Source organism: Anomaloglossus baeobatrachus, chromosome 7 (assembly GCF_048569485.1).
Source record: "Anomaloglossus baeobatrachus isolate aAnoBae1 chromosome 7, aAnoBae1.hap1, whole genome shotgun sequence".
Lineage (NCBI taxonomy): Eukaryota > Metazoa > Chordata > Amphibia > Anura > Aromobatidae > Anomaloglossus > Anomaloglossus baeobatrachus.
In genome coordinates, this window is record NC_134359.1 from 58,121,879 (window position 1) to 58,136,317 (window position 14,439).

At 44.7% G+C, this 14,439-nt stretch overlaps 1 protein-coding gene across 1 annotated transcript in view; it reads right to left on the minus strand.

The window, feature by feature from the left end:
• SLC25A12 (solute carrier family 25 member 12) overlaps nucleotides 1–14,439 on the minus strand; it is a 215,283-nt gene that overhangs the window by 134,634 nt on the left and 66,210 nt on the right. Inside the window, exons 5-6 of the mRNA XM_075317328.1 lie at nucleotides 13,181–13,320; nucleotides 8,202–8,348 (exon numbers count right to left, since the gene is read on the minus strand). Of these exons, the coding sequence (XP_075173443.1) occupies nucleotides 8,202–8,348; nucleotides 13,181–13,320 (287 nt within the window). The remainder of the gene's footprint in view (nucleotides 1–8,201; nucleotides 8,349–13,180; nucleotides 13,321–14,439) is intronic.

Below are 14,439 nucleotides of genomic sequence, written 5' to 3' on the forward strand. Positions count from 1 at the left end.
CTATGCTGGCAGCAGAACTCAATGCCATCAGGCGGTCAAAGTTTTACTTTGAAATGTATGGGAAATGTGAGTCACACCGCTATTCCAGAGAATAGGAGTCAGGCAGGGTCAAAACATTAATTGAGAAACAGGAACAGAATGGGACGGCCAGGACTTAATCAGAAAACAAGCAGAGGTGAAATGCGGATCGGCCAACAAGGTACATAAACAGCAAGCAGGAAAAGTAGTCAGGTAACAAGCACACAAAATCATAAAACTGAACTGGAGGTAAAATTAACCAGAGGTTCATAGCTATGTCTGGCAGTGGTCTGCAGACAGGATGGGCATAAAAAAGGGTGTGGTGTCTTCCCATTGGTTGTAGCTGAATGATGGTATTTCATCTGTGAGATACCCACCAGCTACATTCAGCCAGAGATTCTGCATCTGTCAAGGTAATGCAGCCCAGTGGGTGAGTATAACCTGCGTCCACCTGCGCCGCTGGCATGGACTCCTCTCCCATCATCAGCACTATTCATGAAAGGAACACGTTGTCACCTGGCGACCGGAGTACAAATTGACGGAGCGGACTCCGTTGGTGACTTAACAGCCGTGTGCGGCAATGATGCAAACCTGGCTGCGGGCCATCCTCAGGGCAATGTGACACACGTGCCTTGTATGGCTCACGTGTTGAACCTCATTCTCCAGCAATTTTTAAAACACCATCACGGCCTACATGGCCTTGTGCAGCGTGCACGCTCGCTATGTGCTCACTTCCATCGTGCGTACACAGCAGCTCAACAACTTTCGTCGCTACAGAAGTCTTTAGGTCTGGTGGTTAAACGCCTGAAATGCGATGTGCCGACACGCAGGAATTTGAATCTGCACATGTTGCAGCGTTTGTGGCAGCACCGCCGAACCCTGCTGCAATACGTTATGACATATAGCCTGGGATAACTTGATCCAGAGGTGGTGCAGATCACGCTGCTGGAGTGGTGTCAGATCAAGGACCTATGCACCCTGCTACACAGTTTACAAATGTCGACGAAGATGTTTAGCACTGGCAATGTCATTCTCAGCGTGACAATTCTGGTCATCTACATGATGGAGCACACTGTAATTATTATTCGGAGTCAGGTGTTGGGACAAGAGGAAGGGGAGGAAGTACAGGAGGAGTCATATGCGGAAGGGACAACAAGATCTACGAGGTCCAGATGGTCAGCGGCACCTAGGCGGCAGTCATGGTGAGGGAGAGGGATTAACAAGGGCGCATAGTATCAGCAAAAAGTGTTGAGGAAGGTGTAGGAGCCCATGAAGAAATGGAGGACGAACTGGCGATGGGCATGGAAGACTCAGCAGATGAGTGAGAGCTTGCTCACATTTCGGTTGTGCGAGGTTGTGGGGAGAGGGCAGAGGAAGGAGGCACGATTCTCACCTCTCTGCCACCAACACACCAAGGACTTGGTCCTCCTGGATGCACAAGACACATGAGCGCCTTCTTGCTGCACTACCTACAACATGACCCTCGGATTGTACGAATTCAAAGTAATCCTGAATACTGGGTTGCCACACTGTTAGATCCCCGGTACAAGACAAAATTTGGCGAAATAATTCCTGCCATAGAAATGGACGCACGTATACAGGAGTATCTGCAGAATGTGGTACGCAATCTTAGATCTGCTTTTCCACTAAACACCAGTGCTGCACAGAGTGAATCTCAACGCTTTGTCATGGATAGGAGGAAATGGTCTTTTACCTGTACACATCTGAGGGACCGAGGGCTGGCTGCTGTGCTGAGATGGCGTGGAGTACGGTGTCCCTGCAGAGTTGCACTTTTGGTCATATACCAAAATGAGTTGAAAAAGGACAGATGCTGGTGGAAAGGGGAACAGGTGTGTTGGAAAGGGGAAAAAAAGTTTTGGTCCGTGGATTTGGTGGTTAAGCAACAGTAACATTTGCTGAAGAAACACCATCTGTTACAGTGGGACTGGCAGATTTGGATAAGGTGGTATATACTATGTTACCGCTATATAACGAAAATTAATAAGAAAAGAAAGAGAAAGGTATATATCCCCATCAGCAGTCAGTGTCCACCGTGCTCCCAGTTGGAAAAGGAGAGGTTGGCAACTGGAAGGTTTGGTGGAGGATACAGAGCTGTGTGGCTATGAAACTAATAGTAGCCTGAACCGAGTTAGACGCCATTCGGATCTGGAGACTGGGAGCCCTGTTAGCGTCACAGGGTCCACATGCCCACCCAGCCCAGGAACTCCCTGTTAACAACACAGGGGCCATTGAGTACGCTGACCGTGTGCGTAGGGGCCACACCTGTGGACAGCAGGCGCATCAGCAGCAGCAGGCCTGTTAATGCCACTGGGCTGCACAAGCAGGACTGGTAGGACAGGAGCTGGTCTTAACCGTTCTGCGTTACCAACTGTGGTGGTGGCCTGCATCGACACCCTATCCCTGCCTACCTCTGGCCTAAAGCCGCAATGGGTTCAACACATGGAGGTGTGCTCTTTCGGAGCATAATAGAAGACTGCGCACCTCCTTGTTGGCTCCAGCCCCTTTTATAACCTGGGTCCGCCCCAAACCAGGGTGAACCACAATGCACCTCCTGGAGACAAAAGTAGAGTGACACGTCATGAGTGGCATAACTAGCGTCCTATTTGGAACCGCAACTTCAATGATGACCTCATGGCTGCCATGACCCAAACACCTCACCAGTCATCGTCTGACCATCAATAATGCGGTGACAAGTCATAGGGGCGGGCCTCTGCAAGCCATTTGGGAGTGGCCTGGCCACATCGTCAGGACACCTGATGCCCTGTGGTCTATATGGGACCCCCACATCAGGGGCAGGGCCAAAGAGTTCATTACCGGACATAGTCTCTGATGCAGTAAGTGCCTGAGCATGCTCAGTAGCATGAAATACAGTGTCTGAAAAAAGACTATCAGCTTTATGGTGTCTAGGCACAACACAGGACCTAGACCCGGCACGGAGTGCAAGTACCTGTGGAAAGAGGCTTTTCCCACTAAGTGTGGGAGCATGCGCTGTATCCCGAAATGAAGACTTAGCCTCAGCAATGGCACATTCAGGCTGAGCATACTCACTAGGCGAAACACTGTAGTTAGGCTGCAGCTGGGGTAAATCGGCACACGCATGCGCACTAGCTGCCTCTCCACACTTAGACGTGGAGGAGAAATTGCTCTTCGGGTGTGAACTTGGAGATGCAGTCTATGAACAGAAGGAAAAGCTAAAGGAAGCCTCACTTTCTATCCCTCCGAATTATCAAATGCAGCAATGAATTCCCTGAGTTTGCTATAACATTAGCGTAGCAAAATGTGCATGAGGGTGTCATGTAGAGGTGCTAGAAATAGCTTGGCACCAGTGGGGCACTAATGGAATACAACAGCCAGTTCTATGATGCCACTAAATGGCAGTATTTTTTGCTATCATTATAGCTTATTAAAAACAGAGCAGGAGGTTGTCATGCAGAGGTACTGCACATAGATTTGCAGTAGTGTGAATAGACAAAAGTACAATAGCCACGTTTAGGATACAACTAGGTACACTGAGTGTTTGCTAGTATAATGGCGGAGTTTAAAAAAGTTTGAGTGTGCAATGCAGGCAGACGTGCTGCAAATAACGTTCCAATACTGTGAATTGACAAAAGTACAATAGCCACGTTTAGGATACAACTAGGTACACTGAGTGTTTGCTAGTATAATGGCGGAGTTTAAAAAAGTTAGAGTGTGCAATGCAGGCAGACGTGCTGCAAATATCGTTCCAATACTGTGAATAGACAAAAGTACAATAGCCACGTTTAGGATACAACTAGGTACACTGAGTGTTTGCTAGTATAATGGCGGAGTTTAAAAAAGTTTGAGTGTGCAATGCAGGCAGACGTGCTCTGCAAATGTCTTTGCACTAGTGGGACTATAGCAAAGTCCAATAGCCACGTTTAGGATGCCACTAGGTACACTGAGTGTTTGCTAGTAAAATTGCTTAGTTTAAAAAAGTTTGAGTGTGCAATGCAGGCAGACGTGCTCTGCAAATGTCTTTGCACTAGTGGGACTATAGCAAAGTCCAATAGCCACGTTTAGGATGCCACTAGGTACACTGAGTGTTTGCTAGTATAATGGCTTAGTTATAATGAGTTGGAGTGTGCAGAGGACAAGAGGGTACAGTGGCAGGATTGTGGTGCTCTGGGTAGAGGAATGGAAGCCTGCCTTTCTATTCCCTCCTAATGGTGAAATGCAGGGAGGAAATCCCTGACCTTGGCTACACAGACGCTGTTGCTGTTTGCAGGACCTGTCACCTATGGCTCTCTGACCCTGCCGGTTTGAGCCCTTAAAAGGACTGCTATAAAGTGCTCTCCCTATGCTGTCTAACGCTGTGTATGCAGCGCATACAGCTGTATCGGCTATAGGACTCAGGAGGACGGAGCTGCGACAGTGATGTCTGACAGCAAAGACGCAGAAGGCAGATAATGGCGTCCTGGAAGAAAATGTCCGGTTTTATAATGCAGGGACATGTGACATGGACATCCTATCACACATGCCGTTGCTTCTCTGGCTCAAAGTCCACTTAGCTGTGTGTGTGTCTGGGATTGGCTGACATGCTGGCCCGCCCCACAAGACGCGCGCGCTTAGGGAAGGAAGACAAGAAAAAAAAAAAAAAAATGGCGATCGCCATTATACAAACAGCAGTGATCTGAAGGCGCTGTTCACGCACACTATACACTGAAATGTCATAATAGTGTGATTCACAGAGTGACTTACACTATTACAGCAGAAACCAAGCTAGGATTTTGCTGTTTTTTTGCTGCTAGAACCGTTCTCGAACGTTTCTAGAACTATCGAGCTTTTGCAAAAAGCTCGAGTTCTAGTTCGATCTAGAACAGGCCCCAAAATCACTCGAGCCTAGAACTGGAGAACCACGAACCACGCTCAACTCTAGTCAGGAGTACACCAGGCCTAACACGAACAATATTGCCTCTTGTATTTGTGGCTCTAGTTACAAGACTGCAACATACGCAGATGACCTGCTTTCTTTCATTACCAAACAGGTCATCTCACTTCCAAATTTAATGTCAGAATTCCGAATATACAATACCCGGTCTAATTTTAAAATTAAGTTCTTTAAGTCAGAGGCCTTGAATGCCAACACCTCCTCCTCCATTCTAAATCCCTTCAAAGCTTTCTTTAGTTTTTAAATGGCCCAACTCAGCTCTAAAATATTTAGGGATCTTGTTACTTAGAGATGTAAGCTTGACATACTCGCTTGATTTTCCTAAACTACTACAAATCGGTACAGAAGAACTGCTTAAGATGGTCAAGCAACGCTTTTACCTTATTTGATAGAAGCGCAGTCTGTAAAATGCACATTCTCCCTGGGATCTTGTATGTTATACAGGCTCTTCTGATTGAGGTTCCCTCGTCTTTCGTCAGGAGTCGTGTAGCAGTCCTAACTAAAGTTCATATGGTCGGGTAAACCTCCCCGTATCAGAAGAGCTATTTTATATCATTCTAAGACTTCCGGGGGTATTGTTCTGCCTGATTTTAGATCATTATTACATATTATATTACATGGCCTCTCACCTCTCTAGAATTTTGGAATGGTGTAGGAATGATGCGGGTAAAGCTTTGGTCAGAATTGAGCTAAGCTTTACAAATTCCAACTTACTGCGACTTGTTTCTGGTTAAATCACTCAAAACACATCCTACAATCGAAGCTACTCTTGCTTCTTGTACCAATCCTGCAGTCTGTTCACATATCCTACTGCAATCCTCCTCAATTTATCCCATTTTGGGTAACCCGCTTTTTAAAGTACAATGTTTTTCGTACCTGGCTGCTTCAGAGAGTCTCTTTTTGGAGACCTGCATGTCTGGCCCTCAAAAGACGACCTTCTCGGCATCTCTACTCCCGTTCCGCTGGGAACCTTGACAGTTGCTCAGCTTTCCCATTTTTTTCATTCACTCCCAAAACGACTTTTGAAGCAGCATACACGGTACACGGGTACAAGACCACTAAGACAAACTTTGTCCTAATACTCCTTGCTGATTGAACCCCGGCCTAGACCAACCATTTCCAAACCAAATGGGAAGTCAATTTGAGATTCTCACTATTGAAAGAACAGTGGAGGCGTATCATCACTATAAAACACATAAATCTTATATTTGCTCTCGTTTTTATGAGGCAGATTATAAATTCCTATCTCGGTGGTATAAAGTCCCAACTCGCCTACACTCTATTTTTCCTGACGCCAATCCCATGTGTGGAGACGAGAAAGAGGATTTGATAAATATTCTTTAGTCCTGCAAGATTCTTGCTCGTTTTTGGGAAAAGGGGCAACTAGTGTTGTGTGGGTTCATAAACCTTACAATTAACCTAAATCCTGCTCTTGTCCCTCTCCATCATTGTGACATTCCCATAAAAGCATATAGGCACTCTATATTAAGGCATTTAATTGTGACTCCTTGTGCATTCATTCCCCTGTTGTGAACAAAGACTCCATTCCAACAGTTCTTCTTTGGTTCTTTAAAATGAATGAAGTGATGTTGATGGAGGAACACGCCTCTACTGTCAATAATTCCTATGATTGTTGTTAAAAAAAACCCCTGTTTTTATTGGTTGGAATTCAGATTCTCTACTGATTACCGGTCCCTCATTGGGGAAAACAGAATCTATAAACACAGGACCTCATGCCTGCAGACTTCTCCCTCCTCCCTCCCTCAGGCTCACCTTTGGACCTCTCTTGCCCTTTTCTTTTCCCTGCTCTTCTGCATTATTTTTTTTGTTATCCTTATGGCTACAATCTCTTATTCAATTTGTTTTGTTGTAATAGGTGCGCAGTGCCCCCATGATGTAAATGTGCTATGTCTCATGTCTTTACCATTAAATATTATAAATCTATGTGTTGATATTTAAGTGTTTTAGAGAATAATAGGTTCCGGATGTAGCAGAGTTTTAGAAAAGGTGTTAGATAAGAAAGGATTAATGTAGCAAAAGGGAGGAGTCATAGATGACAGGGCAGATGGTTAGGTGAGGGAATCCAGATTAGAAGAAGACCAGCATCCACAGATAGTATATTAGAACCTTTGCTTTATTCTTCCAAAAGTTAAAACATAGACACCGTCCGGTCTACGCGTTTCAAACAAAAAATGTTTTTTAATCATGACCACGATGGTCATGATTAAGAACATTTTTTTTGTTCGAAACGCGTAGACGGGATGGTGTCTATGTTTTAACTTTTGGAAGAATAAAACAAAGGTTTTAATATAAGATCTGCGGATGCTGGTCTTCTTCTAATCTGGATTGCTTCTGTTCAGGAACCAGCCAGATATTTTTCCGTGCATCACACCTTCTGAGATATCACTCTGGTGAGCTGGTCTCTTGTTTCAGTGTTGGATAGCTCCAGAGGGAGGCAGTCAAGAAGTGGGTTCAAAGTGAGAAGACGTGGCCTCGTTGCTAGGATCAGTCAGGGAACTGCAAGGTAACCTCTGGAGGTCTGGAACCTACAGCTCACCCTGGTGAGCTTAGAGAGTCAGTCGGATAGGGAAGCCGTTGAGGCCCAGAGGCGGATGAAGGTGTGTGGTATTAGGGTGGACAGACCCTGGAGTATCAAGAACTAGGTCTGACATAACGAGGGACAAAACGAGTAGTACCCCATAGAGAGAGAAAGGAAGGTCTTATCGGTCATAACTATGTGAAGACTAAAAGTAAACAAAACCGATTGGCCAACTGAACTCTGGTGTTGTGTGACTTACTACCAAACGGCATCGACGACTGGCACCAGGGGTGATGAGCACTGGCCCAAAGAAGTAAGTGTCATGCACCCTGTCCAAAATCACATCCTTTACGAAATAGAGGGGCGCCCCTGCTCATTCTTTCAAAGTCATGGAAGTTTAAATTTTGTTTCTTTAATGCAGAACTTGTCATTTTGCCTCAGATTACCTTGATTTTTTTTCTGATAAGACATTACTTCCTGCTTTTTATTGATACTAAAACTGTATTGTATTTTTCTAGCTCTTCACAATCAATGTGATTGTCATTACTGTCATTATTTATTGCATTTTGAGAAAGAAATACTACAAAGATAAATTTATTTACAAAAGGAACAAAATTTAGAAAAATGTATCTAAAAGAGACAGAAAACAATTACTACTCTGGAAACGTTGCGTTAGATTTTTTAATATCAGAAGTGTCTGCACTCAATACTTACAGAGACAAGGTTTTCCTCTACAAATGATGTAAGCATATGTGATCGTATAGTGACCATAATGTCGCTGAAGTCCAAAGCGGTTATCATTCCAGATTTATTTTTGTCCTTTTGAGCAAATGCCTGTCGAGCATGTTCCAGCTGCAGCTCCTGAAATTCAGAGAAAGATGAAGTTATTATTGGCTTATTCCAATTACACACACACACTAATATATATATATTATATATATCTAGATATATATATATATATATCTAGATATATAAAGCTCAGTGTGTGTGTGTGTGTGTGTGTGTGTGTGTGTGTGTGTGTGTGTGTGTGTATGTATGTATGTATGTATGTATGTATGTATGTATGTATGAATGAATGAATGAATGTATGAATGTGTGTCCGCTAAAGGAATTTGCACCGTCGCATTTACAATCACGAAATTTTGCACAGACACTCCATGTTACCCAGGGAATGTCATAGACTATGAAGCAAGAAACATCAAATCTCAGAGATTTTCTTGTGCCCGTTTGTCCTGAATAAGGGAGCAGAAACTCCTGAAACGTGTCGACCTGAGCATGAAATAAAGCAACATTAATCTTATTATCCTCATCGGTGGTCATTGGCGCGGTATGGAAATAACCCGTTCTCTACTACTCTCTGTTAAAGAGACAGACGGGCAAAGAGACAGACGGGAAAAGAGACAGACGGGAAAAGAGACAGACGGGAAAAGACCAAGATAGACATACACACACAGAGACAGACACAGAGATGGAGACAGATAGACTGATACAAATACAGACAGAGAGATAGAAACAGACAGACAGAGACATAGACACAGACAGACAAGGAAAGAGACAGACAGTAAGACAGACAGACAGCGACTGGGAGAGAGACAGAGAGGCTGGCGTGTGGCAGGTAAGGAGAGGTTCCTCGTTCCTGCGGCGTCACATGTAGCGATATGTGCTGCCGGAGGGACGAGGATCAACTTCGCCCAAGCGACAGCAGCGATAATTGGGAGAGGACCCCCATGTCAACGAGCAGCGATTTTGGACGTTTTTGCAACGATCCAAAATCGCTCCTAGGAGTCACACACACAACGAGATCGCTACAGCGGCCGGATGTGCATCACTGTAGCGATCTCGTAGCGTGTAAAGCCACCCTAAGGGGGTCAGATTTGGAGACCTTGGTGGCCTCTCAACTGGCCCACGATGACCAATCCACTTTCCAGGATACTGTTCATGTAGGAATTCTCGGACCAGACACCCATAATGTAATGGTGCACCATCACGGGTCCGAGCATTCCTACATGAACAGTGTCCTGGAAAGTGCATTGGTCATCATGGGCCAGTTGAATGGCCACCAAGGTCTCCCAATCTGACCCCCTTAGACTTTTATCTTTGGGGTTATCTGAAGGCAATTGTCTATGCTGAGAAGATACAAGATGCCCAGCATCTGAAACAATTGATACTGGAAGCCTGTGCTAGCATTTCTTCTGCGGTGTTGCGATCAGTGTGTCAAGAGTGGGAGAAGAGGGTTGCATTAACAATCTAACACAATGGGCAGCACTTTGAGCACATTTTATGATTAGTCATAAAATTATAAATAACGAACGAATAAAGTTATGGTAAAACCAAGCACACCATTGTTTTTCTTGTGAAATTCTCAATAAAGTTCGATGTGTTACATGACCATCTTCCCATTGGAAAAAATAAAATTGGATCCAAAGTGGCCGACTTCAAAATGGCCACCATGGTCACCACCCATCTTGAAAAGTTTCCCGCCTCCCATATACTAATGAGCCACAAACAGGAAGTTGATATCACCAACCGTTCCCATTTTAAATCAGGTGTATCCATATAAATGGCCCACCCTGTAGAATCAAATCAGATTTATTTTTGCATATTTGCGCCCTCATTTAACAATCTGTAAATTGGAAACAATCATGTACCGCTTGGCGCGAGGACAGTGGTTGGGCATTAATAAAGGAAGTTCAAGAAAACAGCGTTTGGTGAGTTTTTCTTTGTTAAGCAAGGACTCTATCCAGTCCATTTTGAAGAGGTAGGCCACCTCTGTGCTAATCAAACTAAGGCTGGAAACACATCTATGCGAGTAAAATCGGTCTGAGTTGGCTGAAAAAAATTCGGCTGATTTTAGTTCATGTTAGGTGCGAGTGCAACGCAAGTGCGATGCTATTTCTGAATAAATTAATGATTTGGCTAGCGTGTGTAATGCGTGTGTTCCTTTTTTTTCCTCAGCAGCTGTCATCTGCCATTGAGCTCTGCTACATGGCCGCTGACAGCAGACACAGCCAGAGCGATGTAGCAGAGCTGAATAGCCGCTGACAGCAGACACAGACAGAGCCGCACGATCAGAAAGAAGTCGGATGAACGTCACCCGACTTCATTGTCATCCTGCGGCTCTGTCTGTGTGGCATGCCCTGATTTCGGTCACCGGTGAAGATTTCACCGGAGACCGCAAATCCCCTGAGTTTCCGCAGTGAGCCGCGCTATCAGCTGTGCCGTCACTGAGGTTACCTGAGTGACGTCATCGCTGATAGTGCGACTCACTTCAGTCGCTGCGGGGAGCTCACAGAGAGCGGTCGTGCTCTGTAGCAGAGCTGACAGCGTCGAGGGACCTCCGTGGATTACGTCGGACAAGGATGGTTTTTTTGCGTACTTCATAAAGTGGTGAACGAGGGTCTTTGTTATTGTTTATTATTTCACATAAAGGATTTTTTCACTGTGTGTGTTTATTAACTTTAATTTACAGGTTAATCATTGCAGGCATCTATGAGACACCCGCAATGATTAATCTAGGATTTAGTGGCAGCTATGGGCTGCCATTAACTCCTTATTACCCCGATTGCCAACGCAACAGGGCAAATCGGGAAGAGTCGGGTACAGTCCCAGAACTGTCGCATATAATGTATGCAGCAATTCTGGGTGGCTGCTGGCTGATATTGTTAGGCTGGGGGGCTCCCCATAACGTGGAGCTCCCCATCCTGAGAATACCAGCCTTCAGCCGTATGGCTTTATCTGGCTGGTATTAAAATTGGGGGGAACCGCACGCCGTTTTTTTAAATTATTTATTTAATTTATTTTACTGCACAGCATAGACACGCCCACCGGCGGCTATGATTGGTTGCAGTGAGACAGCTGCCACTCAGCGTGGGGGCGTGTCTGACTGCAACCAATCATAGGTTTTATTAGAAATAAAAAACACAAACATATACCCTGGTTCACCACTTTAATATACCCGAAAAAGCCCTCCATGTCCGGCGTAATCCAGGATGGTCCAGCATCGCTTCCAGCTCTGCTGCATTAGGTTGACCGGAGCTGCAGAAGACACCGCCTCTCCTGTCAGCTCCACGCAGCAACTGAAGACAGCAGCGCGATCAGCTGAGCTGTCACTGAGGTTACCCGCGGCCACCGCTGGATCCAGTGACAGCGGGTAACCTCAGTGACAGCTCAGCTGATCGCGCGGCTGTCTTCAGTTGCTGCGTGGAGGTGACAGAAGCGGCGGTGTATTCTGCAGCTCCGGTCACCTCCATGCAGCAGAGCTGGAAGCGACGCTGGACCATCCTGGATTACGCCGGACATGGAGGGCTTTTTCGGGCTTATTAAAGTGGTGAACCAGGGTATATGTTTGTGTTTTTTATTTCTAATAAAGGATTTTTTCGGGTGTGTGTGTTTATTTACTGTCACTTACAGATTAATCATGGAAGGTATCTCGGGGAGACGCCTGACATGATTAATCTAGGAGTTATTGGCAGCTATGGGCTGCCAATAACTCCTTATTACCCAGATTGCCAAAGCACCAGGGCAAATCGGGAAGAGCCGGGTACAGTCCCAGAACTGTCGCATATAATTATGCGGCAATTCTGGGCGGCTGCTGGCTGATATTGTTAGGCTGGGGGGCTCCTCATAACGTGGAGCTCCCCATCCTGAGACTACCAGCCTTCAGCCGTATGGCTTTATCTGGCTGGTTTTAAAATTAGGGGGGACCGCACGCTGTTTTTTTTAATTATTTAATTATTTATTTCCCTGCACAGTACAGACACGCCCACCGGCTGCTGTGATTGGGTGCAGTGAGACACCTGTCACTCAGCGTGGGGGCGTGTCTCACTGCAACCAATCATAGGCGCCGGTGGGCGGGGAAAGCAGAGAATACAAGATTGTTTAATGAGCGGCCGGCTTTCTCAAAATAGTAAAAGCCGCCAGAGCAGTGTGAATGCCGTGCAGCGCCGCGCCGGTGATCGGGGATCGGTGAGTATGAGAGAGGGGGTAAGAGGGATAGAATGACATGGACAGAGAGAGAGGGACAGAGATAGTGACCGACTGATAGAGATTAGTGAATGACAGACATTGTGAGGCGCTTCAGAACGCAGCTTTTCAGCTGCGCTCTGAAGCGGACCTTTTTTAAGCTGCGGCGCAGAGCGCACACCTGCGCACATAGCCTCAGACATCACAATCGTATGAGGGATGTCACACGTTTCAATTAACTAGGTTCGTCCAATGTATGAGGAATAAACGACGTGTATGCGATCACCGTATTTGCGTTCAATCTTGATCGCACGTAGGTGTCACACGCAAATACGTCACGAACGATGCAGGATGTGCGTCACTTACAACTTGACCCCGACGACGGATTGAAAGATCTATTGAAGCGTGTAAAGCGGGCATTACACAGAGTCACCATAATGTATTTTTTGCATATTTCAATTACAATTTCACATATTTAATAAATCCACTAGAAAATCAGAAATCGGAGCTCTAAATCCACCCACAGTATATTAAATGTGGTACCAGCCATCTCTTCTTGAAATTGCTTATGTTTCAAGCTTCTGCACCTCCCTGCAACTGTACTGTTGTAGAAAAAGCCCAAGTGCCAGGAAAACTCTTCATTAAATTGTGTAAACTTTTATGAGCCAAGATTGCATTATTTTATTTGTCTTTTACCTCCTTCTAATAATTCAACGTAAAAAATATCTTACTTGTAAAAATTCAGTGAATTCCAAGTAGGAGAGTTGTTTTTTCCGGTTGTGCCCAAAGTGAAGTCTGATGAATTCACAGTCCCAGTTAAATGGGATATGGTGATGAATGATGGTTTGCCCAAATATTTCCTTAACATTTTCTTTAAAAAAAAAAAAGAAAGAAGACCAAATTAGATTTTGTCTTCCCGGCTGAAAGGTCAGTAAGATATTGAGTTTTTCAATGCAAAGATAGAATTACACATGATCTACGGTAATTATGCAACTCGCCATTTACAGGGATTAATGGCAACACTGCAGGATTCGGGACTTGAAAAGTTATTTTAGACATTCATAATGCTAATCCTCATAATAAGCCAATGTTCAGATTAGTCCACTAGCACAAATGTAATGAGCAAATGATGATTGCCACCGTTATTAGTCCAGAAGTTCAGTAGGTCCTTCTAGACCATCCATGAGCTCCTTGATATAACATGGCCTAAGAGATGTATGCAGTGGCAGCTGCTGCTTCATATGATTCAATGGGAGATATGGACCCAATTATTGATAATTTTAATGGGGGAAATCCTCTCCTGTACATGAGTGATAAATAGTAAATATTTTAAAAGCAAGACGAGGGAATCCTGCAGTGTTGCCTAAATGTAGTTGCTTAATTAAAGGGGATTTTTCACTAGATTATTTTTACATAAACTGAATGCCTCATCCTATTGCTGCTACTTCACTGATTCTAGAACAGTTTTTCTTTTTCTTCTCTGCCACTCTGTTCTAAAGTTAGGCCTCCCGGTAATAATAGTACACATTTTCCCTACAACTAACGGGGCGTGTACCAGAGAACTTCTCTGTGGGCGTGTGCTTTTTCTCCTCTGAAGATGGCCAATCAAACGTGGAGAAATTGTGTGGTACACGCCCATTTAGTTAAAGAGAAAATATCCATTACTAGTAATATCTTTTAAATGGAGGGACACAGAAAAAAAAGAAAAACTGTTTCAGAATCTGCAAAGAGGAGGCAATTGGAGGAGGTATTAAAATAATTAAGTTTAAATTAAAAAAAAATCCAATGAAAGGATCTTTTAAAGGGATTGTGCAGGGCCTGTTATTTATGCACTGAGTGTTGAGAGACTCCTGAGCACTGAATATGACGTTTTCTGAGGAAATCATCCAAGTGTCCTATTATTTAAGATAGCAAATATGCCTAATACATGTCTGGTTTCGGATCTCTGCCCGGGTGCAGCTCCATCTCTCAACAGTCGATGCAGCAACGA